General features: G+C 48.8%; 1 protein-coding gene across 3 annotated transcripts in view; it reads left to right on the forward strand.

The window, feature by feature from the left end:
* LYPD6 (LY6/PLAUR domain containing 6) overlaps window positions 1-16,673 on the forward strand; it is a 30,947-nt gene extending 14,274 nt beyond the window's left edge. For 2 of the 3 annotated variants that reach the window (XM_013198120.3, XM_013198123.3), the window contains 4 exons: window positions 8,532-8,711; window positions 10,052-10,150; window positions 12,549-12,679; window positions 13,707-16,673. In XM_013198120.3, coding sequence (XP_013053574.1) covers window positions 8,594-8,711; window positions 10,052-10,150; window positions 12,549-12,679; window positions 13,707-13,868 — 510 coding nt within the window. In that variant the 5' untranslated portion in view covers window positions 8,532-8,593 and the 3' untranslated portion in view covers window positions 13,869-16,673. Of the gene's footprint in view, window positions 1-4,860; window positions 5,083-8,531; window positions 8,712-10,051; window positions 10,151-12,548; window positions 12,680-13,706 lie in introns of all 3 variants that reach the window. The other variant, XM_048080982.2, reaches the window with a different exon arrangement.
* The last annotated feature ends 7,303 nt before the right edge of the window (window positions 16,674-23,976 follow it).

Genomic DNA, 23,976 nt, shown 5'->3' on the forward strand with positions numbered 1-23,976 from the left:
TCCTCAACGAGGTGGGGGCGGGACTGAGAGTAGCGATCGGGTCTAATGAAAACCAGTAAATCACGGTAATCCAGCGGTGAAAATGTCAGCTGTGACATAATGAAAGCTATATATCGTGGCCCGAGGAATGCCGGATGATTCATGTGTGAAAGTGAAGCAAGTGGTTAAATCGGGGGGCATGTTTTGGAAACGACAAGAGCGTCAGCATGTTCTGGAGGTGAGCGCTCAAGGCAGATGAGTCGGAGCATGATTTTGAGGTATTCTTCAGCTATGCTGCAGATAACATCTCTCAGTTGGCAGACTCTGGAATTACCGATGATACTCCACAAACACTCCGTGCCTTGGGAAACTGGACGTTGTAATGCCAAGCTGATGAGATATTTGGATCCAGCAACAGGCAGGGCAGATGAAGAGAGAAAAGAAGGAGCAGAGAAGGCTGCAGCGAGGGGGGCTCCCGAGGAGGTGGAGGTTTGATGCACGTGCAGTGTCTGCGTGTGGGAAGCACACCGAGGTCTCACAGGCTAAGCCAAGGACACCGCGTTAGTGCTTCCCATCGTGGTGGAGGTGATGGAAGTTTTTCAGTTGTCCCTTTTCACCCGCAAGTTAGAAAAATAAAGGAATTAAACGTGGCGTGTCCCCCACCCCACCCCGGGGACAGGAGCCAAATAATTAATTGAATTCAAATAACTCTTGCAAGTCTTATGGAGCAAAGGGGGAGTTGTTTGTTTTGGTATGCTGGGTTTTGTTTTTTGGAAAAGCTATTGAAAGCCTTAATGAATTGATGATGCTGGATGGTAGTGTGTGTTTACTCTGTGGATTAACTAGACAGCTGAAAGAGCACTAATTGGTCAGTTCTAATTTGGGTTTCTTTTATGTAACTTTAATGAAATGTAGCTTTTCTGATGTTTATACCAAATAAAGCATGCTTTAGTATCTCGGGATGATGGTGGAATAACTGTGTAGAGCTTTATGAGAAAAGCATGTCAATGTCAGTTTTGCATGATAGAAGATGAGAAATCAGTTCAATTTTGTTTTTTAATGATGGAAATTTCTGCAAAGGCAAGTTTCCTACCATGTCTGTTACAGTCCCTGTGGAGCAAAGGGGGTGGCAGCGCTAACAGCAGAACAGTGCGAGAGGCAGGTCTGGTTTATTTTGATGCACAGCCCAGGTTTTGGATGCCAGCTCTGACTTGGCGTGATGGGGACGAGCACAAAGGTGAACTACTTTTTCTATCACGAGGAAAATGGGGTTGGGGTGCTTACTGTAAAGCATGGATGAGGCTGGGCTCGTTGTTTACTAACCTCGATGCGGGCGCTGGCAGCGTGTCGCTGGAAATCGCCCGTTTCCAATTATTTCCAGTTGCCTTGAGGGCTGGCTGCCGACACCAGCACCTCCTCCTCTGCAGCCCGGCTTCAGGGCGAGCAGAAGCGAGTCCCCACCGCGTCCTGACCGTGTTTGTGCCAGGATTCGCGTGCGGGTCGGCAGCCCGGGCCTGGCATGAACTCTGGGTGAACTGCCGGGGCCGTCTGCGCGCGGGCTGGGCTGGTGGAAAACCGCCCGGGGTTCGTTAGCGGCTGCAGAAGCACATCACATTGTTCTGCAAAAAAAAAACACCACCACAGTGCTGTGGCATGAATGGGCAAGGCAAGTATGTTGGGGAACATCTCACCCGTCACGAGGAGCAGGAGCGGGCTGATGCTGCTGATGCTGCTGTCGGTGGCAAAGCTCTCATTTCCCGTCCGTGGGGGGAAAGCCCAACTAGTTCATAATAAAAGCATCTTCTGTTCCCAACGTCGGGTTTTCGGGGCTGTTCTCCCGGCTTTTACAGACCTCGCGTTGGGTGGATGCTGGGCAGCCTGTGGTTTAGTGCCTAATCTAGCATGTCAAATGTGCGGGGTGATGTGCGATAAGAACTGTCACACACAGCTCTGAAGATCTGAGGGCGAGGGCAGGAGCAGACCGAGGACACAATGGTGCAGATTGATGTATGGTTTTATTAAAGCACAGTTTGTTGCATTATGGACAGGCATTTCAGCTCATTCTTTAGCAGCCATGTCTTCTGCAGTGGTTAATACTGCGCTGATGCCTGCGTCCTTGGCAGCTTTTATCAGCAAAAGAAGCTACTTGTTGTCGGCACTGTTGGTACAAAACTGCTGCACCTAACCCTGCCAGAGCGCAGCAAAAAAATAAGTATCTTTCCTTTGAAGATGCCTTTTTTTTTTTTCCCAATTAGATTTTGAGGCGTCACTAAGCTGTTTTTTAATTCTGCCTGAGCATGCTTGGTTAATTGGGCAGAGCTCATTTTGTTGATCAGGTTTTGGTGCTTTGGCTCTCCGCTCTGGTCTCTCCCCAATTATTCCGTGTAACCGTCTCCTCTCGCAGCCAGATCTGTAATCCCACCCGTCCGAAGCCGACGGCCTTGTTTGAGACCCATTTTCCCCAAAATCCTTCCAGCCGTTCTCTTGGAATTTTTTACAGCCTGAATTTTCTGTTGCTGGAGCACAAACAAACTGCTCTGTGAGTTTATCCAGGACTGGCCTCAGGCTAAGCCGTCCCTCCTTTGATCTTTTAAAAACACTGAGCTTGTGCTGACGGTCTTCCCGGTCCCGAGATTGTCCTGATTCCCTAGACTTAATAAAAATGTAACCTGAAGAGCCCAGCGGGATAAGCTGATCCTTTTAAAACTCCTGTGTCTATACGCGAGCCAGGTACCTGGAAAACTGTTTTAGTGAAGGGTTTCGTGTCTGGGTTGCGGATTAGATCATTACCAGCTCTGTTGTGCGGGATACACACTCCTGTTGGTTTGGTTTCCCCTCTTATAATTTTATCATTTGCATTTTGCAGACTCATGAGAAACTTTGGTCTTCTGTTGTTTCTCATGTGTCTTATTAGGCATATGCTTCATAAAATGCCTCAATATTGTAAACTTTATTGGCTGTTGTTATTTCACTTGTCTCTTTGTTTATTTCAGTGGTTTTTTAGCCGGTAACGTGGTGCAATTCTTCCCCCCTTTCCTGGGGCACGCATTGCACAGAAGCGCAGTCAGCGCTTCCACCTGCTTTCACTGGAATATTTTTTGCTTGAAACTTAAATAGGAAGGATGGGACCAGAGTGATCCCACTGGCTGTTGCCATACAGAAATTTACCTCGTTTGCCCGTCTGGACCAGATTAGGAGGCTGGAGATTGTTGTGGGAGACACCAAGATTTCAGCCGTGGCACAACAGAGCCCATGTGCTCGCTGTGCCCCTGCCCCAAACCTCCCTGCCCCGGGCACAGCGGCTGCTTCCTACTGGTTTTATCACAAGGAGCCATGCACGATGCGTGGTGCACACGGACAGCATCCCCAACAGGAGCCCTTACAGCCATGCCAGCGGACTGAAATCTTTGTTTAGCAGAGAATTTAACAATCTAAGCTCCCCTCCTCTTTGCAGAGGGGCCCAGACACTGGGACTCAACAGATTTATTTTTTTTCCTTATTATTAGTGGGAAAATCCCAGGATTTCTGTGCTCATGCATGGTTTCCTTCTCCTCCGCCTGTGTGGAGCCGGGCTGTCTGGGGCTCGCGTGCATCGAGGTCAGCCCCTGCGCGCTGCCACCACTGCAGCGGATGTCCCCACGCCATAACCCATCACAGAGCAGCGGGGCCGCCCGCCACAATTCCCAAATTGGGCCAAATCCATTGATCTCAGGGTTTGCTGCCCCTCCTGCCTCTGTGGCATGCCCTGCATAAAAATGCAGTGTAGGTCTCACAATGATTTATTGGACCTTCCCTGCCCGTCTTTCTAATTCAGGGCTGGCGATAGTCACAGGCTTGAATATTACATCTAATTAAAAATAAAATAGTCACTGCCCTGTGCCACTGGGTGTTGCATGTGGTGGAGCGAAATGGGAATGAATTATGTCTCACTTTGAATTTCTCGCCTCCTCAGTTTGACAGATTTTAATTTCCATAAATTGTGTTTTCTCTTATGAAGATTATGGCCTGCCTGAATTTTAAGCTAGCTTTTTTTTTTGGGGGGGGGCCTTCTGTGCCCAATACCAAGTATCTGAAATATGCAAGTAAAACGTATCTACTTCAGCTTTCTTCTGCGTTTACCTGAAGCTGAACTATCCTCTGGGGATGTGTGAATATAAGCAAAGTTTTACTACTGCTCATTGAAACGACTGCACCTAATACCCTAGGTCAAGTATTTGTACAGGTCCAAAGAAAATGCCAGACTTCTTGTCAGACTGAAAGTAGAAGCAGTGAAGGTCGTCTAACGAAGATGCCTTGCTACCGTGTCTTGGTAAAGATGGGATTGCATCAGGGAAGAGGGTGGGAGAGGGAACATATTGCACCCCCTGGACTGCCCCAGGACGCGGGCTTTTAGCTCAATGAACTGCAGGCTTTGTAATTAGCAGCAAGGAGATTAGATTGCCCATGTTTCTGGGAGTAATTTGAGCACTAATTGTGTTTGATTGTTTAATTACTCTTGCTTACTGGGTTAGAGGAGAGGCAGTGAACTCTTTACAAGAGCTTCTATGGGTTCTTCAGACAGAAGGTGCGTGCGCCTTGCTGCATCCCGGCGCATCGGGAGGCTGGAGTGTATTCAGCCATTCCCAGGGCTGAACCAGAACGAAAGTCTCTAAAATGCAGGTGGAAAAAAGCCTAACCAAGGTGCTGGTGCAGACTTGTGTGCGGTGGGAAGACCGCAGCCAGTGGAGGTGCAGAGCCTCTGGAATCGCTGCCCAGGATCCCGCACAGCTGCTGAAGCTTCAGTTCACATTTGTCTTTGGACAGTGGTAACGTTGCATGGATAGAGGTTTGGGTTTTGTTTTTGGAGCGGTGGAGAGATGTGCATTAATGCATATATTGTAGTTTCAGAAGCGGAAATTCTTACCTGCAGCGATAAGGGAACTGCATGGAGGAAACGCAAAGAACAGTGAGATAACTTGCAGGAGCTGGGAAAGTCACGCTGGTAACGTGCCCGAGGAGCGATTACTTGCCTGCGTCCAGGAGCAGATCTTCCAGCATCGCCCTGCGTGTAGCTCCTTCGGCTTCGCGTACCGCTCATAAATAATCGTCCTAGCACGGCGTGGTGTAAGTAGCTACAGCTGCCCTTGCACGTGCGGTGCTTGTGGTGTGGTTTCTCGCAGATGTTGCTGCTTTGGCACGCTGTGCTTTGTACCTCGGGGCCGACACGTCTTACTGCTGAGAGGGAGCTTTCATTTGCTCCTGTTTTTCTATTTATCTGGAGGCAAAAATGCTGCTTTAGGGCACTGAGATGGAGGATCTTCCATGTGAAAAGATAAGTGTAAGATTAGAGAAATTTGGAGATGGGGCCTGGAGAGCAAGGAGGGGATGTAGGAGGAAGGTGGAGCTGAGATATCAGCAGAAGTTATCCCGAGCATCAGCCTCCTGCAAGACTGGGCAACCTCAGTCTGCACCAGACACCCACCTGGGGGGGACCTGACCACTGCAGCCTGTGCCTTGCTTGCACAAGGAGGAGAACCACAGAAATGCCCACAAATCAGGGATTCCTTCATGCCTGAGTGTTTGTATGGGGAGATTTGGTGTTTATAAAGAGCAGTAGCAGTGGCTTGCTGCTCCTGGCCTTCGGTGGAGGCCAGCTAGGAGATATCTACCTCTAGATACCTGGATATCTAACCTGTGAGGACAAAGACGTCCTCACAAACAGCCGCTGCCTCCGACAATGCATCTGCCCCAGAGCCAGAGGTCTGGCGCTGGGCTTTGGGGCCGGGGACCTCCCATTGTCTGCGGCAAGGTGCCGGCGAGGACGACATGCCGCCTCCCTAATGAGACCTGACAAACGGGCCATTGGGCTGCTGCTTAGGGAATTTAGTGGTTAATTTCCACAGCGGCGTGTCAGGGCAGAGGGCAGGAAGAAGTAAGCCTGCTGCGGAGCGGGCCGAGGATGCCTTTCCGTCTGAAAGGTGCGGATGAAGCTGGAAAGATTGAGTTAACTGGGGCTTGTGTGTCAGTGCCCCGGGCCTTTTGTAAACAGACTGTATGATCTAAATACCATGCGACTATTTCCCCTAACTACGGCCCAGTATCAAATTCAGACCGGGCCATGCCATTTGCTGTTAGGCTGCTGCATGCACTCTGCTAAATCTGGAAGGGAGCGGAGTTAATTCAGTAGAAAAAAATGTGGCCCCGCGCGCTGAAGAGCAAGGCGGCAGCTCAGCGATGGCTGATGCAGCAGCTAAAGCGGTTTGGAGAAATATTTTTGTCCAACATTTGGTGATTTCTGGCTGGAAGCCATGAACTAAAAGGGTCTTGTTGGAAAGGGAAACTGTCTTCGTGTCCTTAATATGGAACTTCTTAGGGCTCACAGGCGTTACGAATAGAAGCCATCTTTCTAAAAAAAATATCAGTTTGGAGGGAGTAAGAAAGGGTAACTGAAAACTGGTTTTAGTCAAAAGTTTGCAGGTTTTAAGTAGAAGATTTACATCCATAATGACACATATCTTTCCTTTAAAAATGAAAAAAAAATGATACTTTTTATTTGTGTGTGTGTAAAACCAGAGGGAATGAGTGTGAGCAGTAATTACTGATCCACTGATTTTATTTGAAATTATTTTTGGGTATTCCACTCTCCGTGAAATATCAGCATTATCTTAAATATCAACAAATATTTCTTTAGTCAGACATAGTATATTCATTTGTGCATTTTGACCAAAGAACAGAACTTATATTTATGTGTACCCACGTGTACGTATCTGAAGTATTGGTAAAACATTGAGTATTCAGATTTCTGACAATAGATACTTCTGTCTATGCCTGGGTATCTCCCTTCACGCTACCTATATGTGTATTTGTGCAACAACCTGCTATAAAATGCTTGTTGTGAAGAGCAGTGTCTGCAACAGTGGCAGGTGTTTTGTTAAATAACCAATATCAACTTCAGCAACTCCTCTACTCTGCTCAGGAATTTCTGTAAGTGTTTTTTTTTTTTTTTTTTTTTTAAAATTCCTTACCTATAATTAAATCTGTTTCAAACATACAGAATGGAGGTGGGTAAATGAATTCTATTTATTTGTGGTTCTTGCAACTCCTCGGAAGTGGTGTTGGCAATTAAGCTATTTGATTACAAGAGGCACGACTGGGGTATTTTTAGCGTGCAGCTGGAGGATTTCTGCCTCCCTTTCACGCAGGACTAACAACCACTTGTCCCCTGGTTCTGACAGCTAGGCAAGTTCTAACAGCTACATGGAAATTTGGCTGAATAAGCAGCTGGTTCCAGAAAATAAGGAGCTTGTATGATGGAGGGACAACTGGTGTCCTCAACTGGCAGACTTTGAGCAGTACTATGGATACAAACGCCTTTTGTGACTATGCTGGGAAAACCCAAAAATTGTTTTTGTATTATACGTGGGAGGACTCACCTACGGAGCCTAAACACACCTCGTTTGCTTGTGCTATGTGGTGTGTGACTTGTATTACGTGTAGATATGTGCCCTGAAAGCAAAAACAGGCAAACTGGAGTATATCCGCTTGGTGCCATCGCTTGTGCACTTAATGCTCCATATCCTCCCATTGCCCTCAGCTCAGAGCCATCAGGACATGTGGTGATCAAGCTCCAGGTCAGGGTGTATTTGGGCACGAGGAGCTCAGAAACGCGACTAGCCCTAAATGCAGGCAGGTAGCCCGCTGCCTCGCCGGGGTGGGCTCCGGCTGGCTTTGCTGGGGCTCTTCCTGAGACCACACAGGCAGCCACCCGTCCTCGTTCTTTTTGCTTTCATGTGGCTGGGAGAGGCTTGTTTTATTTCCTTTCTGTTTCTAATCACGATTTCATTTTCCCCTGGCTGATGCACATCTGTGGAGTAGACCCGATGGAAACGGGCATTTCCTTCTCTGAAAGGTTAAAACAACAGCAGTTAATGCACCGCACTAAGTGCTATCTGCTTCCGTCAGTATTTTTATGGATTTCATGGTGTTTTAATAACGGGGCTGTTTTCAGGGAAGAGCCAAGCCCTAGGACAGGCCCCCAGTAGCCATTGTGATGCCGGTCCCACGCAGGCCTTGAGCAAGAAGCAAATCCTCCACCACCAGACGAAGGTTTGGAGGCAGCAGCGCGAGGTTGTGTCACAACCCCCTGACCGCCTCTCCCCCCAGAAATGTTTGATTTATTAAATAATGTTAAATAACTAGTACATAAATAATGTCCCCTGTGCTCACTGCAGACCTGCCCTTCACAGCTTCCTCTGGCCAGGAGAGGGCTGGGCAGTGCCCGGGCTGGGGCCGGGGATGTCACTGAAGAGGAGCCGAGGTAATCGCAGGATGGTTGAGGCTGGAGGCACCGCTGGGTCCGTCAGGCCCAGCAGTGGGTCCATCCATCCTGCTCGAGCAGGGCCACCTACAGCAGGCTGCCCAGGACCACGTTCAGGTGGCTTCTGAGCCTCTCCCAGGAGGGAGACTCGGCCGCCTGCGTGGGGGCCGGGGGCTGGTGGGAGCAGCCTGGTTTTGGCGAGGTGGGGTTGCTCCATCCACGCCATCTCCTCACTTCTGTGTTTTGCTGTCCCTAGGTGAGCTTTCTGACCGCTGCCGCACTCCCAGGGCCACCGCATGAGCACGGCCTCGGCGGGCGATGGCCTCGCAGCCCAGGCTGGCCCGCGTCCTGCTGCTCGGCCTCGTGGCCGGCTGGCTGAGGGCCGCACAGCCCCGGGACTTCACGGTGAAGGACATCGTCTACCTCCACCCCTCCAGTAAGCATGGACTTTTGCTTCCCAAGGGGATTAAAGTGTTGCAGACAGCGTGGCAGGGGCTCCTGGTTTGCTCTATTTTTGGCTTCAAGGGTTTCTGGCCACCTCGGCCACACGGTTTGTCCAGGCACTTCGATAGTTGTGAGCAAGAGTCAAATGTGACCATGCGCAGCTGTGGCACAAACTGTTCACAACTTTATTTCTGTAAGTGCCTGAAATAATGATATAGCAGTGTTATGTATCTTCAGGTCTTCCATGGACTGTCCTTTTAATAGTTGGTTTGTTGTTCGTGTACAAGCTTTGATTTAATTCCACGAGAGTGCTAGCAGAGCTGTGCCTGCCATCTGTTCCCAGAAAAAACTTGTCCTTTCAGAATTCGGCTAAAAATTTTATTTTCTATACAGGCAAGATGAAATTCTTACATGGTTATGCCCATAACCGTGATCTGCTAATTGTCCAGGGTGAGGTGGGTGAGTTTAATCAGTGCTGTGCTGTTGTCCCACCCCAGACTGTTCCTTTAGGGCAGCATCAACCCACTGGAGGTGCTCCCACCTGAGGAGACTGGAGAAGGGAGGACAGCTGACAAGCAGCGAGTCCTTCTGCATGGCAAAGGCCACCTCTGGTACCCAAATGGGGTCCGGCCTGCACCGCTGTGCTCCGGGGGTGGGCAAGGGCAGGCGGTGAGGAGGACAGACGTGCTTCACGAGGCCTCAGAGGCTCAGCTTGCTTCGCCTCACAAAGATAAATGTGACCCAGTCACCATTTGGCTTCTGAGATGGTGGCAGCGTCTTGAAGACGTATTGAATGTGCTACAGAAACCCTGCCAGGAGACCACTTAGAAGCTGGGCTCTTCATTTGGTGAGATAATCAAGGATGGAGGCTGCTGTTAATGACTGGAGGTTCAGCAGATGGATATTTTTTCCCTTTGGGGACATCAGCCTGCCTTCAAAAGTGGTCATTCATTTCCTCGGCGGGACAGTGTCCAGAAGTGTTTAATCCATCTGATACCATGTTATCAGCACTGGTAGAGTAACAGTACTGGATGCGAGCTCTGAAACCAAGAGAACAAACACTCCTTGCTCTCATTAGTACCCTTTGAAGTGGGTAGTAGGCATTTTTCCTGGGTAAACACGGCTGAACAGAGTCCTTATTGCAGGTGTTGTGCCCTCCTGATGCTGCCGGTGGTGGCAGGGTTCTTACAAATCAGGACCAACTCGTGGTGAAGTTGACAGCTATATTGGTAGTAAGATTTGTCTGAAAAGAAGGAATGTTGCCGTGTGCCTTTGAAAAGCAGAACCGGATTAATTGGCTCATTCTAACTGAATGTACTTTATTCCTTTCAGCCACGCCATTTCCTCACGGATTTAAATGCTTCACCTGCGAAAAGGCAGCAGATAATTACGAATGCAACCGCTGGGCTCCGGATGTCTATTGTCCAAGAGGTAAGCAGCCACGCGCTGGTGTCACCATACCTTGCAACACCTGCTCGATGCCCCGGCCGCAGGGACAGCGCTGAGCTGTTCTTCCCTCAGCGTACTGCAACGCCGGCGGTCGCTGCCCCTGTTTGTGAGCCTCCTCTACGTGGAAGATGTGTAAGTGATACAAATAATCCTTTAAGCTTTTCTGTCCCTTTGCAGTGGGTGAAGTTTAGGACTTTCATCTACTCCCCGTACTCCTCCAGCTCGGTTACAAATTAAATCAGGCTCACGTTTATTTAAGGGTTGTATTTCTTTACTAGTGTGTATGGGACCAGTCGCTGCTTTGTTCGCTCCCCTCCCTTATGGCACAAGGCCCCACCTCACTGCCTCAGGGCAGCTGAAACCACCTCTTTTTGGGTAGTATCGAGATCTTTGCAGTGTCTTGGGTTATTAACTCCCATCACTCTGAAGGTGAGGACATCTAGGGCGTTGGGTGCCTGTATCCAACATCCAGATATATTAGCAAGCTCCCTCACCTTGCTGAGACCCTCAGGAGACATTGAGGTTGTCCCTGATAGAGCCTGTTCACAGAGGATGTGGGCAGTGCCACTGCAGACATGGGAACCGTGCTGGGGACACAGCTGTCCCCGTGGCAGCGGGATGCTGCCTGGGTCACCCCTCGGCTGCTGCCCTCTGTAGGCTCAGCACCGCTGCTCTGCCTCTATCTGGCACCTCTCTGGTCTCTTGGGGGATATTACGAGTGTCCTCGCAAAAATATTTATCTTGGAAAGAAAAAGAGAGTAGCTTGAATTCCAGACTAACCAGCTGTGTTTGCAGCCTGTGTCAGAGAGCTTTATCTGCTTCAGAATTTATTTGCTCAAAGAGCTCAAATTGGTACAGCATCAACAATAATAAAACGATCAGGCTGGCTGGCACCAGATGAGACCAATATTCCTGGACACTCCCTGTTTTGACAGCAGTAGGTGGTATTTGAGGTGATTAATGACGATGTTACCAGCACACAAGCCTATAGCTTGTGTAAGGAGACAGGCGTGACTCCGAGGCCTGCGTTTAGCAATAACCAGCAGAACTGACTTGACCAAAAACTGTTAATCTGGAAAGAGAAGTTGGTGCTTAATAGCTGTCAGGGGAGGGGAACACCCTGCTTTGGTGCGGGATGTTAGAGGTGGGAACGGGCGAGCTGCGGACCTGGGGCTACCCGTGAGCTCCAGACCAGAGGGCTGCTTATCTCCTGAAACCGCAGGTAGGACACGAGGGGTACCACATTTTAGGTATGACAAAATTTTTTACAGTGGAAAGTTAAAGCATGAATCCCTGTACTGAGCAGAGACTGGGAGAAGCACTTCCTAGAAGACAGGCCTCCTGCTGTGTGTTAGCCTTGTTTTCTGGTATTTATTAGCTTCAGCTCAAGCAGAAACTGTTAGTGATCTAATTTGTATGGGAATACTGCACTTAATACTCTGTCCTCTATCTTTGGACATCCTGTGGGTGGACCAGCAACTTGTGCAATGGGCGATCGCCACTGCAGCAGTGCTGAAGCTCCGAACACGGCGGCCAAAAACGCTGCTGGAGGTGGCAGTTTGGGAATCTGGCTCTCACAAGCCAACATGCTGCTCTGGGCCACGTGGAGCACCATGTCTTGTGTTTCTGTACCCAGCTTAAAGCAGAGAGGTCAAACTTCTCTTGCTGGACACATCCCAGCTCTGCTGGCTTGCTTAAATTTAGCCTGTCTGGGACCTGACTCACCTTTTTGGAGCAAGCTGACTGCTGCCTAAGGTACTACAGTGCTTAAGAGCACCACCTTTCATGCTGCGATGTCTTGTTTGAATTGCTCTGAATTTCTGTTCTTTTAGGAAAATGTATAGGAGTTGTGCCCATGAGGCACATGGGTTCCCCTTCTGTCCCTGTCCCCAGAGCAGTCCCTGTGGGTTAGGCGTGGTGCTTCACGTTGTGCAGGGGAACAGACGCATCTCCAAGACGGTTGTACAATACTTGCTAAAATACGTGGTATCTGTTAACCTAGAAGCTTGGAAACAAGAAAGAAACCACCTTGAAAGAGTTATAGGATCCTAGAAGCTGTATTTGTTTTGTCTGGGCCCTGAGAATTCCTCAGAGAAGCGAGAACTGTTACTGTGATTATCCAATGTGTGTGTTTCTTTAGTTTGTCGGTAACGTACAGACCCACTTTACTGTTGGGAACAAATCTTTGAGTTCCAGAATGCTTTGAAGTCTTGGGTTTGGGTCAGAGCTTGCAGTGTGCGTTTAGTGACATCTATGTATTGTAATAAATACAATAACATTCTCTTTTTGAAATGCTAAGGTTTCTTTCCTATTTCTTCTTACGTTTAGACCATCAAAGGCCTTGAATTTGTCAGTTAAACACATTTTCTGTGCTTCCTAGGTACAAGGTACTGCTTTAGCCAACACATGATGAAAGTTACCGGGGAAAGCGTATCCGTCACCAAGCGCTGTGTGCCACTGGAGGACTGTCTGTCTACTGGATGCACATATGTAAAGCACGAGGAATACAAGGTTAGGAGAATTGCCTTTTCCTTGTATAAACACTGGGCAGAATCTGTCTGGCCCCTGTCAGGAATCCGACTGGTTCGGTGGGTAAATCAGCCTCGTCAGAGATGGAGTTTCTGTTCTTAACGAGCTCCAGCTCATTTCCATTTGTTAGGGAAACAAAGGAATAGCCTCTCCCAGAACAAAAGCATAATCTCTGTAAATAAGTGTCCTGGCAGCAGCTCAGAGGAGAAAACCGCTCCCCTCTGCCGGGAAGTGGGAAGAGCTTTGCGTGGTGCTGCAGCCTCTGCTCTGTGACCCTCCCTGGCCTTCTGCCTGAAAGGGGCAGGGGAAAGCCCCCAGACCACAGCAGCAGAGGTTTGTATTTGAATAGAATGGTTATGCATAAAAGATGTTTCTGAAGGTTGATATTCAACCTTCCCGAACTTCTCCAGCGGGTTAAAATCAAAGAGCTTTCTGGATGGTCAGGCACTCAGCAGTCCCTTCTGCGCTTTGCACATCCTTACCTTGGTGCTCTCAGCCTCCGGTGCATTAGTGGCCTTGTTGCTCTAAATCCTACTTGCTCCAGCAGAGAAATATTGCAGCTGGGCTTTCCTGCCCCCAGGGAGCAGAGCTGCAGGCAGGCAGTGCTCGCGGACTGCCACGAGAAGCGTCTCAACCCTGTGCCTGCATACAAAGTGAAGGCAGCAACATAAAACCTATGGGAATAGTTGCCCATTTCTTTGAGCTCTGGCTCTACTTCTGCCAAACAGCATTGGTTTTATCCATCAAATTCTTTTTTTTTTTTTAGTGGGGAGAAAAGATAACTAACCTCTTCAGCTGGACATTCTCTGCACTAGCCAATGTATTGTTCTTGCACAGGTGGAAGAGCTTGCTGAATCACTCTTAAAGTAGATGGGCCTAAAAGAAACCAAAAAAAAAAATCGTTATGGTGACTGTGCTGATTTGCAAATGTCACATAATTTCCTGTCCGTCTTTATTCGGTGGCAGTGGTATTTTTCAAATAACCGAGTTAACACCTCCTTTCTTTCAGGTATGCACTTCCTGCTGCGAAGGCAGCATCTGCAATTTGCCACTCCCAAGGAACACAACTGACGCCGTGTTCACGACCCTGTCCCCGCTCAGCAGCACAAAAGGACTTTCCTGCCCCGTAACGCTGACAGCCGCCTGCCTCTTGTTGGGGTTCCTGTCGTAGCATCGCCTTGTGCTGCTCTACGTGGCACACGGACATGAGGATCCAGCCTCCTCACGTGTGCTTGGGACCTGCGTTTTGGAGCTGTCTTTGAAAAACTGACTTTTGTTAACAGTGAACTGGTGATCCTGGTATGTAGGTGAATTTGAAGGGGGTTAAAAAGCCATGTTTCTTTACCGTTTTCCGAAGAAACTCATGCAAAACGTGTCCAGAATTAGGGCTTAGACTGATGCATACGCTTTTCTAAATGTCTGTCTTTTCTCCAAGATTTTTTTTTTATTTAGAAGCCCTCCATCGCTGCCACCTCCTGTTATCACCACTTGCTCAGTTGAAACTTTCTCGTTTTCATCATTTGGCGCAGCAATTGCTCCAGTTAGCCCGCTTTGAGAACAGGTGGTAAATCACACAGAGCTGCTCTGCCTCTGCAGGCTTTACCTTCTTTCCTCCCCTCTCTTCTCCTCTCCTCCTGTCGGAGGGGGGACAAGCCATGCGCTGCACAGAGCGGGTCGGAAAGGAGCCATGGCAGCTCGGAGCCGTCCAGCACCACACCACGTGGGTTCTTCCTCCGAGGCTGTCCACAGCCAGCAAGAAGCAGCACCCCACAACAGCCCACGCTTCGCCACGTAGGTGGGTTGTATTTGTCTGTCGAAGCAGAGGGACTCCAAAACCGGAGCTCCTGAAGCAGTGCTGGGAGGGAGGTGGGTGAACAAGCCCTGACCTCCACGCGGGGAGCTGGCAGCTCTGGCTTTGTGGTGCCGGCGCTGGGGCGTTTACACGTCTCTGCGCTCTGGCGTGTGGTCCTGTGAGCTGTCACCTTGGTCCCGATGCATCAAAAGAGGCTTGAGCAGGACTCCAAGCATGAATAACCCTGCTGAGCCACGCGCACCTTGGTCCACAAGCGACGGGGGGCGGCAGGTAAGCGAGGTGAGGCTGGCCTCTGCACGGCTCCTGCTGCGGTGTCTCCCCAGCGAATTAGCATCGGTCGTTTCTTCACGACTTCGGAGTTGTGCACGCAGCATCACTGAGGTACCGGGAGCTTTAAGTTGAAAAGGTAAAAATTAAGAGAGAGGAGTAGGCGATGGCAGTCTGGACAAGGGGACACACGGTTACTGCATGGGAGAGGCTGGATCCCGAACAGCTTGTCTCGTTTTGTTGACACACTGCCATTGCAGAGTATGGAATACCACTGGCTGCAGCTTTGTGTCGGTGACCTGTGGTTCTGCTTTTGTTTGGACATCGTGTATGCAATATTTATTTTTGTATGTTGAGTAGGCTCTAAAGTGTTTAAAGAATACTTAACACAGTTATTGCCAGGAAAGGAAGAAAAAAAAAAAGGTGGTTTTGCAAATGGGTAAGCCTGTAGTATATAAATTATCATAAATATATAAATATATATATATAAAATGTTTTGCATCACTGTTGAAAAAGAATTGACTTTGCTTTGCAAGGTCAGTTATAAAAACAGGGTGTCCGTGGACTTCTTTTAAAGCTAAACAAATACTATTTTTTATTTAAAAAAACCCACCATAGTCATAAATTGTTCTTTGATGGGCTAATTTTGGCTAGTTGTGCTCCAAGGTTACTTGGACATTTTGATGTGAGATAAGTATTTTTAAAATTTACATATATACTTATTGTCAAAATTGAACTTTGAGCACTGGTTCTTTCATTTTTTTTTTTACCTTTGCATATAAAAACTAATCTTTCGAGGACAGCCTAGCTGCTGGCACTCAAAACCTTGCATTTTGAAGTCCTTTCAGTTCTCCTGTGACTTGCTCACAGCTCTCTAGTGTTAAGGGGGTAGTTGCAATCTGCTATTTTATGCCAGTTAGACTTACCTTGGTGACCCTGAAAACAAATCAGCCGTGCTGTGTCCGGCCTGTGCCCTCCTGTGCCAGCTCTCGGGAGCAGAGCTGGGCGCTGGCTGCTGGCAGAGCTGCTTGCTGCGTGTGCCTTGGGAGGACGACAGAGGGGACGAGTTCTTCTCCCACTGCAATTTAAATATTTATTAATTACTGTTATCCTGCAGAGCTGGAGCTGGGCTTGGGAATGCCCTCGTGCTTCAGCTGTTCTGGTGCGCGGCCTCCCCGTGTTTGCCCCATCCTGTGCAGGTGGTGGCTGTTCAGCAGGGGGATTCTCTAACCTAACTCACCCAACCTAACCCGTGCTACGGTAACTCCGAACCCGCTGCCTATAACCACGTGGATCACGCTGCACAAGGGGCGGTTTCCTTCCCAGGGAGCTGGAGGAGCGCTGCCGCCACGCGAGGAGGTGCCAGCGGGGAGGTGACACGCGTGCCACCGCCAGCTGCCTGACGAGTGGCAGCGAGCCGCCTGCCACCAGGAGCGTCTGGCAGAGAGCTGCCTTTGGGCCGTGCTCGAGCGGACCTCAGGCAGACCGGAGACATTTCGGGGCACCTGGTAGCGCTCCCTGCCCACAAAGGCTGCGACTCCGCCGATCCAGGTCATACATCAGCATTACAGAGGTGCTGGAGCAAGCTGGGTGCTTCAACTCCCTTCGCGGTCAGCGAAGGATAAGGTGGCCTTCTTCGTATGCTAAGGTGGGGGCAAATTGTGTCAGCTGCGGCGTGCGATGGGACTGAAAAGAGCGAGTCCAGGGGACGGAGACGAAGCTGAGACCCTGCACATGACTCTCCCCCCGTTGGGGGTCTCTTAGTGCATTTAATGCTGAGCTGCACCATATTTATTGTCAGGCTCTAGATAGGCGATATTCTCTTTAAATGTCTAATTTTTTTTTTAACTATTGTAAATGCTGTACATTTGTATAAATAAATGTTTTAAATCTTCAGGTGATGTGTCTGATAAATGCCCCGTTGCCACTGCCAGCCCTGCTCTTTGCCCCCTTTCCTTCCCCAGGGTCCAGAGAGGAGCTGTATTTAGAGCACCTTCACTGCTGCTGCTTTAACTCCTGCTCGGGCTGATGAGCCTTTCCTCCTACCGCGCTCCCATGGATTTGTTACTTCTTTTTTTATAGTGAGCATTTAATAAAATAAGTTTGAGGAGGTTACTGCTTTGTTTGTGACCCACGGATCCTCATTTCCTTCATCTCCTCTTAAAAAACTTTGAGTTTTCCCTGACTCTGCTGCCACTCGTTTAGTCCCAGTGCCTTCTGGTGGTACTCATGCAGTTATTTCCAGTTTGTACTCCTGGAACCAACGCTTATTTGGATGTAAGCTAGTGAAAGGATTCTGACAAAGTAAGCTTTGAGCTATAAGCTCCAAATAATAAAAGTTACATATGTTTTTGTAAGTTAAAGATATGAGACTATATCTAGTATGGGAGATGCTGACGGTCGCTCTTCCTCCCTGACGCAGAAGTGAATTTCCACATTTTTTCCTAATTCCCTGTCTTTCCTGGCCACGGAAGGATGGGAAAGTAACACATCAAAGCTTGCAAGGGCACAACGGCAAGAAACCAGGAACAATGGGTGAGCACATCGTGCAATTAATGCTACGTGCCTAAAGCAGCAGCAGGAGGCTTTACGAGGGGTTAGCGTCAAGACGTTGGCAGGTCTCGCTTAGTAACAAGCGACGCGACGGCACCTTACCTGCGAGCTTCAACAACTTGCAAAGCAGTTGGGTACACTCCTGACTAGGACCTTATTTTGTTTTTCAGCTAAAGAATAATGGCATCGCCCAAAGCAGAAGGGCACAAAAAAGATGCTTCCTCCTCGTGGCATGGCGTCGCACTGCGTTGCCAGCCGGCCGCAGCAGGGGCAGGCTCAGGGAGCAGGTCTGCACCACGTGTGTGCACACAGCTTTAGCTGAACAAATGCAATTTACAGCAGTGCTTTTGACTAGGGTGCACTGGCTTACCACTCCTGAGTTTCCCCCCTAGTACTAAAATAGGTTTCCCTGAGGGTTCAGCAGTTGGTGCACCTTTCACCTAGCCACATACCTGGGGTAAGAGCCCCTGTTAGCACATTTCAAGCAGCCCCCCCCGGGGTGAGCCGCAGTGCGCGCAGCCCTGCAGCACTTCTCCAACATATTTTGTTAAACACTGAGTCCCACAAAAAACCAGCACTTTTTTTAAAACAAAAAAAACAAAACACAAACAAGTGTAGGAACCAACCCTCTGAATCAAAGTCCACATACGCCTCACGGTCTTACACTTACTTCCAGCTGCACATCAAATTAAATCTCTTCCAGCTTATACACATTCATGTGGTTTACAAATTCTATCATTTTTTAAGCCTTCATTTCTACATTCTAACACATTTCTACATTTCTAACATTTCTACATTTCATCAGGGGGTGCTCAAACCTACAAGTCTTACACCAAAACTAAGAGGATGCCTTCAGCACGGTGGAGCCTGCCCACAACGAATGCAAACAAACACAGCCGAGGTCTGATGCTGGAAGGACAAGGAAAGGCAGTGGCACCGAGCTGCTAAAGGCTCCCCGAGCGAGTGTCCATGGGCTGAGAGGCAGCAGCCCGGCAAAGCCCGCTTTGCTGATGTGTGTCAACAGCTCGCTGCTCAGCGCCCAGCTGAAACAGGCACTGGTTATGCTACGGAGGCTTTTCCAAGACCTGCTGAAGGCAGACAGCGCCCCAAAACTCACCGGCCCAAATAAAATAGAAACTAGAAACGGCGAGCCCCAGGCCCTGCCCTGGGAAGTGGGGGTCAGCACGGCGCCGAGGGGGCTGTGTACCAGGAAAACACAGGCTTGGTTTTCCTGATCGTGTAGCAGAGGTGAGGGAAATCAGCAGCTCTCTTGCTGCTCAGCCCCAGCTGCCATCAGAGAACAGGTCTGATGAAGGAGGGTGCACCTTTAAAAAACCGACTGCACCAAATGAGCATTTTTGCAAAAAAGTATGCTTTTTTTTTTTTTTCTCCCATGCATAGAGAAAGCAGCAGCGATTCTTCCCTGCCCCAGCAAAAACACCGCATGGCAGCAGCGGGCTGGCGGGGGGAGCCAGCGCTGCCAGAGCAGCTCACTGCCTGGCCCCATCCATCAGTTCCTTGGGGAAACCAGGTGTAGAAATCCTCCCTCACGAAGGACTCTGACCTTCAAAGACTGGTTTTCAGTCCCCGAAAAGCTCACGCATAAAGCACACCCTGCGCAAGAGGCACACTACCACCCATCAGTCTGTAAATATCGTACATTTTACATGCAGCAAAATTAGACCACACATCTCAAGGCACATCTCTTTGGAAAAATAAGAGCAGGATGTGCACAGGGAAGCACGAGCTTTGCACAGATAACTGTTGGATACGCACGGTCGGCACTGAAGGCTGCGGTCCCAACAGCGCAGGAGCCCTGCATGCACTTCAACGCCTGATAAATAATTTCCCAAGCAGAACAGCTAGCTGCATAGCTGGTGATTTTTTTATGTGTTGCTTACCATTAAGCAATAGGCTGAGCACACAGAAAGAACTTAATGGGATGAATCATCAGGAAAAAAAAGCGTAAAATCTGATCAGAGCGACACGCGGCACGGTCTGGGCAGGGCTGGATCAGCAGCATGCCACCGGCCGCCCCTCCCTGTGCCTCTGGCACACGGACAGTGCGAGCTCCCACCCTGTCCCCCCACTTGTTTTTTTCCTAAGAGCATTACATTTCTCTCAGAATCAGCCCATGATAATCGTGGTTTTGTTCCAAAGGGTGGCTCCGAGCCACTTCACAGCACCAGGCTAGTGTTAGCGCCCTGGCTCTCCTGTGCTTCCCACCCGAACCGTGGCTCCTGCTGCGGGAATTACTGGTGTTAGAGCGTGCTTCTGGGCATCTCTGCACCCCAGCCTCCCCCCATCTCCTCTTCCTTGCCTCTCCCAGGCTCCACAAGTACCGAGCCACAGCGATGCTGTGCTCGCACCTTGCACACCGCACCAAGCGCCCTTCTGTGTTCTGGATCAAAACCACACTCGTCTCAACACTCTGCTAGGGAGGGTAAAATCACTGAAAAAAACACAGCCAACCAACCCAAACACCAAGCATGGAACTGCTGCAGGTAAACACGGTGGCTTGGAAATAGCTAACTAACTACCCACACCTCCAGCCTGCCAGCTCCACTCCAGCACTCAAGTCCCATTCAAATTAGCAAATAACTCACATCAACATTTTTTAGCTTCAGGTTTCCCAAGCCAGGACACCACTACAGGGCACGGGCTGCGTGGCACCTGGCTGACCAGCAGCAAAGCCAGCCCTTGGGAAACCCCAGCTGGGACAAAACCACGCGGGTACAGCAACACAAGCTTTCACTGAATGTCTTGAGGCTTTTCTCCTCTCACCGTGACGGTTTCTCAGCAAACACTACATCACATTTCAAGCTCGGGTCGCCTTCCTCCAACCGTTCGATTATTTTCAGAGCCGAGAGCCTCTCGCAGGACACAACTTACCGGCTCGAAGCACTGCCAGCCGACCAGTCCCAGGAGAGGCAGGATCAGCGGAGCAGCTCGGTGAGGGCCGTGCTGCAGGACGAGCAGGGCAGGACAGAGCAGTGGGGACCGGCTGCAGCTCAGAGCCCGTTAACCACCTGCAGGATCGCTGCTTCCCCGACAGCAGGTAGGCAGGGGAGAGGATTTTCTCTTTAATTTAGGAGCTTTGGTGTTTGAGTGTAATGTTTAGGGTGTGATCATGCAAACACTTCAGCTGCAGTCACCTGCTTAAGGCAGATGTTAGCATACACACACTGAGCTTAGACCCCAGGTGAGGAAACCCTCACGTGCCCAAGGCAAACTCGGCACCCCTGGAGCAGCTGGGAGGGGACACGCGGCCACGCTGCGTGCAGCACACAGCGAAGATGTGCTCCTGACAAAGAACGCTGTCAGACACTGTTAGCCCCTGGGAAACAAAGAGAATTATAACAGAGCGGGACCCTATGAAAAAGCCACACATCGCTGCTGTTGGAGCTGATACAAGCCGCTATTGTTGTCCTCAAGCAGCTGCTGCAAGGCTCGAGCACGTGGCTGTGCATGTGCTTGTGTGCGCGTAGCTCCTGGGCACCTCCCAGCCGCAAGGAGCATTTCCCTGGGCGAGTGCCTGCCTGCGCGAAGAGCTGAGCTGCGAAAGCTCCGACCTTCCTGCAGCAGGGAGCAGAAGGCACCCACACACAGCACTACCTGACTTCCTTCAGTGCATAAAGGCCTGATGAGCTGCACTTTTATTTGGTGGCAATTACAGCAGCTCAGCTGGCTTCAGTAAACCGATTTAAAACAGCTGCCCCGAAGTGAAAACCAAGAGGCCCGCGTCACTCCAGGGGCAGCAGCTCGTGCCCAGGTGCAGCAGGTGTCGCCGATTGCTGGGCCTTTGCCCAGCAGCCTTGGTAAGAGGGCAAAACCGCGGTGCTTCACCGCTGCTGCAATTAAAGGTCATCAGCCCAGCTTGGGCTATGCTCCTGGACAAAAGATGATCACCTAAACTGCAGGAATTTCACTCCGTATTGTTATTTATAATCAATTTTTCCAACAAGCTCGCGTGCACTGTCACAGCGCTCCAGCTACGCGCACCTTCCCCCCCCCCCTGATGCTTCCCCAAGCCGAATCCAAGAACAGCCCACAGCCCATTATAACACACAACAACATGAAGTATTTATGCTAAAAGACATGTATGTGGTAAAAACAGCTATTCAGAGGGAACATCAGGGATTGTTTATGGTTTTTGACTTTGTGTAAAAAAAAAAAAAAAGAAAAAAAAGAAAAAAACATTAAAATTTTGTGTTAAAATTACCTATTTTCCTAGGAAGATGGATATATAAAAATATCCATGTATTAAATGCTTCATTTTGGGTCACACGAGGTATTTCAGCCTGCAATTATTCACTCGCCAATTATTTCATGCAGAGTTTATGGTCCTTCACCAGGAAAGCGTGAATATTTATTCCCATTCTTCATCTCTGCTGCAGTGCTAGCAAGGCACCTCCATCACTCACGTGGTCTCAAACGCAAGACCTGCTATCGGTGGCCACTAAATACGAACTTGAGAGCAAGAGAAGGAATTAATTTAATATACAGGGCCACACGGGCAGCTTTGAAGTGTTAACGCTATGGTTCAGCAAGTTACCTAATTTCTTAAGTGGATGATTTCAGAAGTACTTGCTGGGTATATTCTAATGCAATATAATAGTAATAACATCCTCGTCCCTAGCTATCAGACTATGTCATCTATATCTAGCAGACGTTTTAGAAGCTTCAGTTTGGCCATGCATCTGTGAAAATCATTTCCATGCCTATTTTGAACCATCAGCCTTTTTTCTATCAGTCCAGGAGGCAAACTGCCCGGAGAGCTGCTCTGCTGCTGAGAGCAGAGCTGAGGACGAAGAGCCTGGGCAGAACCTCTCGGAGCCCAACGAGCTCACAGACCGAGTCCTCTGCATGTTGCTGCGACAAAGCAGCTGACGTCCTGCAGCCTGACCCTCCTGGAGCTGTCTAAAGTTACAGCTGTGCTTCCCTGCAGGTTTATGAACCAGGGTGTCTCTCGTTGAATGACGCTGCAATTAGCAAGAAAGGGCAACGAGCCTGCAGACAAGACAGCACGGCAAAGAAAAGGGGCCTTCTCCTGCAGGAGACACCTTTGACCTTGCGGATTATTATTTTTTTTCCCCCAGCCAGCTGGCTGCTGGTGGAAGGAGAATAACAGTTCTTCAGTGTTTAAGCTCTTATAAACAAGAGTCGTTTGATTACCTGGCTTGTTTTAACTATGCTCTACAAATGTGTGCACATGGGCCATGAGTCTGATTGCCAATTTTGAGGAAGCTGAGTACAAAAGAAGTGATCCTTAATAAAAAGAGGCTTTAAAAGAGCTGAGCACAAGGCAAGCAGTGCAATGATTTCGCTATTACATTTCAGCTCTACACCACCACTAACAGGATTTTTACTCCCTCTTTCCATGTGATAGGACTATACAGAGGTAATTTTAAACTCAGAGAACAACCGGCTTCTTTGCTCTCTCACAAATAAGCTAGTTGAGCATGAAGCTAAGTTCTGAAGCGTGCATTGTTACAGGAGGATTTATCAAGAATAAATGAATGGTATCAGTGGTTGAGTAGAAGATTTTGAATTCACTATAGCTCTGTACACTGTCCTCAATCTGCTAAAATGCTATCGACCCGTCCAACCCACCACAGAATCATCCAGGGTTATTTGGGTAACAGCACAACTCCTACAATTAGCTCTTATTGTAGCACAGTGAACTTGAACGTTCACAGCACTGAGAACACTTTGTGCGTTCTGTTTACCGAAAGCAGAAACTTCTTTGGTCCTTGCTACTTCCACATTTCTACCCGAGCCCAGGTAAAAGCCTCCACTGAGTCTCAACTTCAGGAGCCTGCAGGTGGAAAGAGAAAGATCCTCATCACAGGATCACTTCTGCAGGAAAGCGATCACGTCTTCTGAAAAGAACTGAAGACCTCGAGATATTTCCTTGTGCTCACTCAACTGACCAAGCATCACCGTAATTCAGTCTGAGCTCAGATGCGGTGAGGGCTTTCATCTTCCACAGGGCAGAAACCCATCTCCGTCCAACTGCGAACCGGCCATTTCTCTCGGTATCTTGTCCTGGGTTCAACTTTTAGCCTGGTTAAAAATTTAGTTTTGAAATTTAAAATTAAAATCCTGTTCCCGCTACTGTCCTCAGCAGCGATGGCATCAGCTCTTTAGGACTACAACTCTTAACTTCTCTCTTCACCTTTAGCAGGAATTCTTTGAAAAAATTCTTTGAAAAGACATTTAGCTCAGTTCCTCGTATCTTAAGGCCCCTAAGTGACAAACACTTCATCTCTAATGTTTCTTTAGCCTTTTGACTAATATGAATGATTTGTAGACTTGCAGCATTTTAATTATATTCACTACGTATACTGATGTGCTTGCAAATCTAACTAGTCACAGTACTGCTCGTGTGGTGCTCAGCATCACTTTACTGTATTTTTAATGAACTCATTTTTTAGTAAATATGCCAAGCTCTTAGAAACTTGCTAGAAACTAATAGCCTCTCCAAATTAAGAACTTCCCCCAGAACATTAATCTTTGCTAAAGAGACAGATGTGACCTTACATGCAGCATCTCTTTTCATGTATATTTCTTCAGCATAGAAAGGAACTCATTTTGCAAGACTGATTTTTTTTTTTTTAATTATCAGAAATACATTTAATCACAC

The sequence above is a fragment of the Anser cygnoides genome, chromosome 6 (genome assembly GCF_040182565.1).
Source record: "Anser cygnoides isolate HZ-2024a breed goose chromosome 6, Taihu_goose_T2T_genome, whole genome shotgun sequence".
NCBI lineage: Eukaryota > Metazoa > Chordata > Aves > Anseriformes > Anatidae > Anser > Anser cygnoides.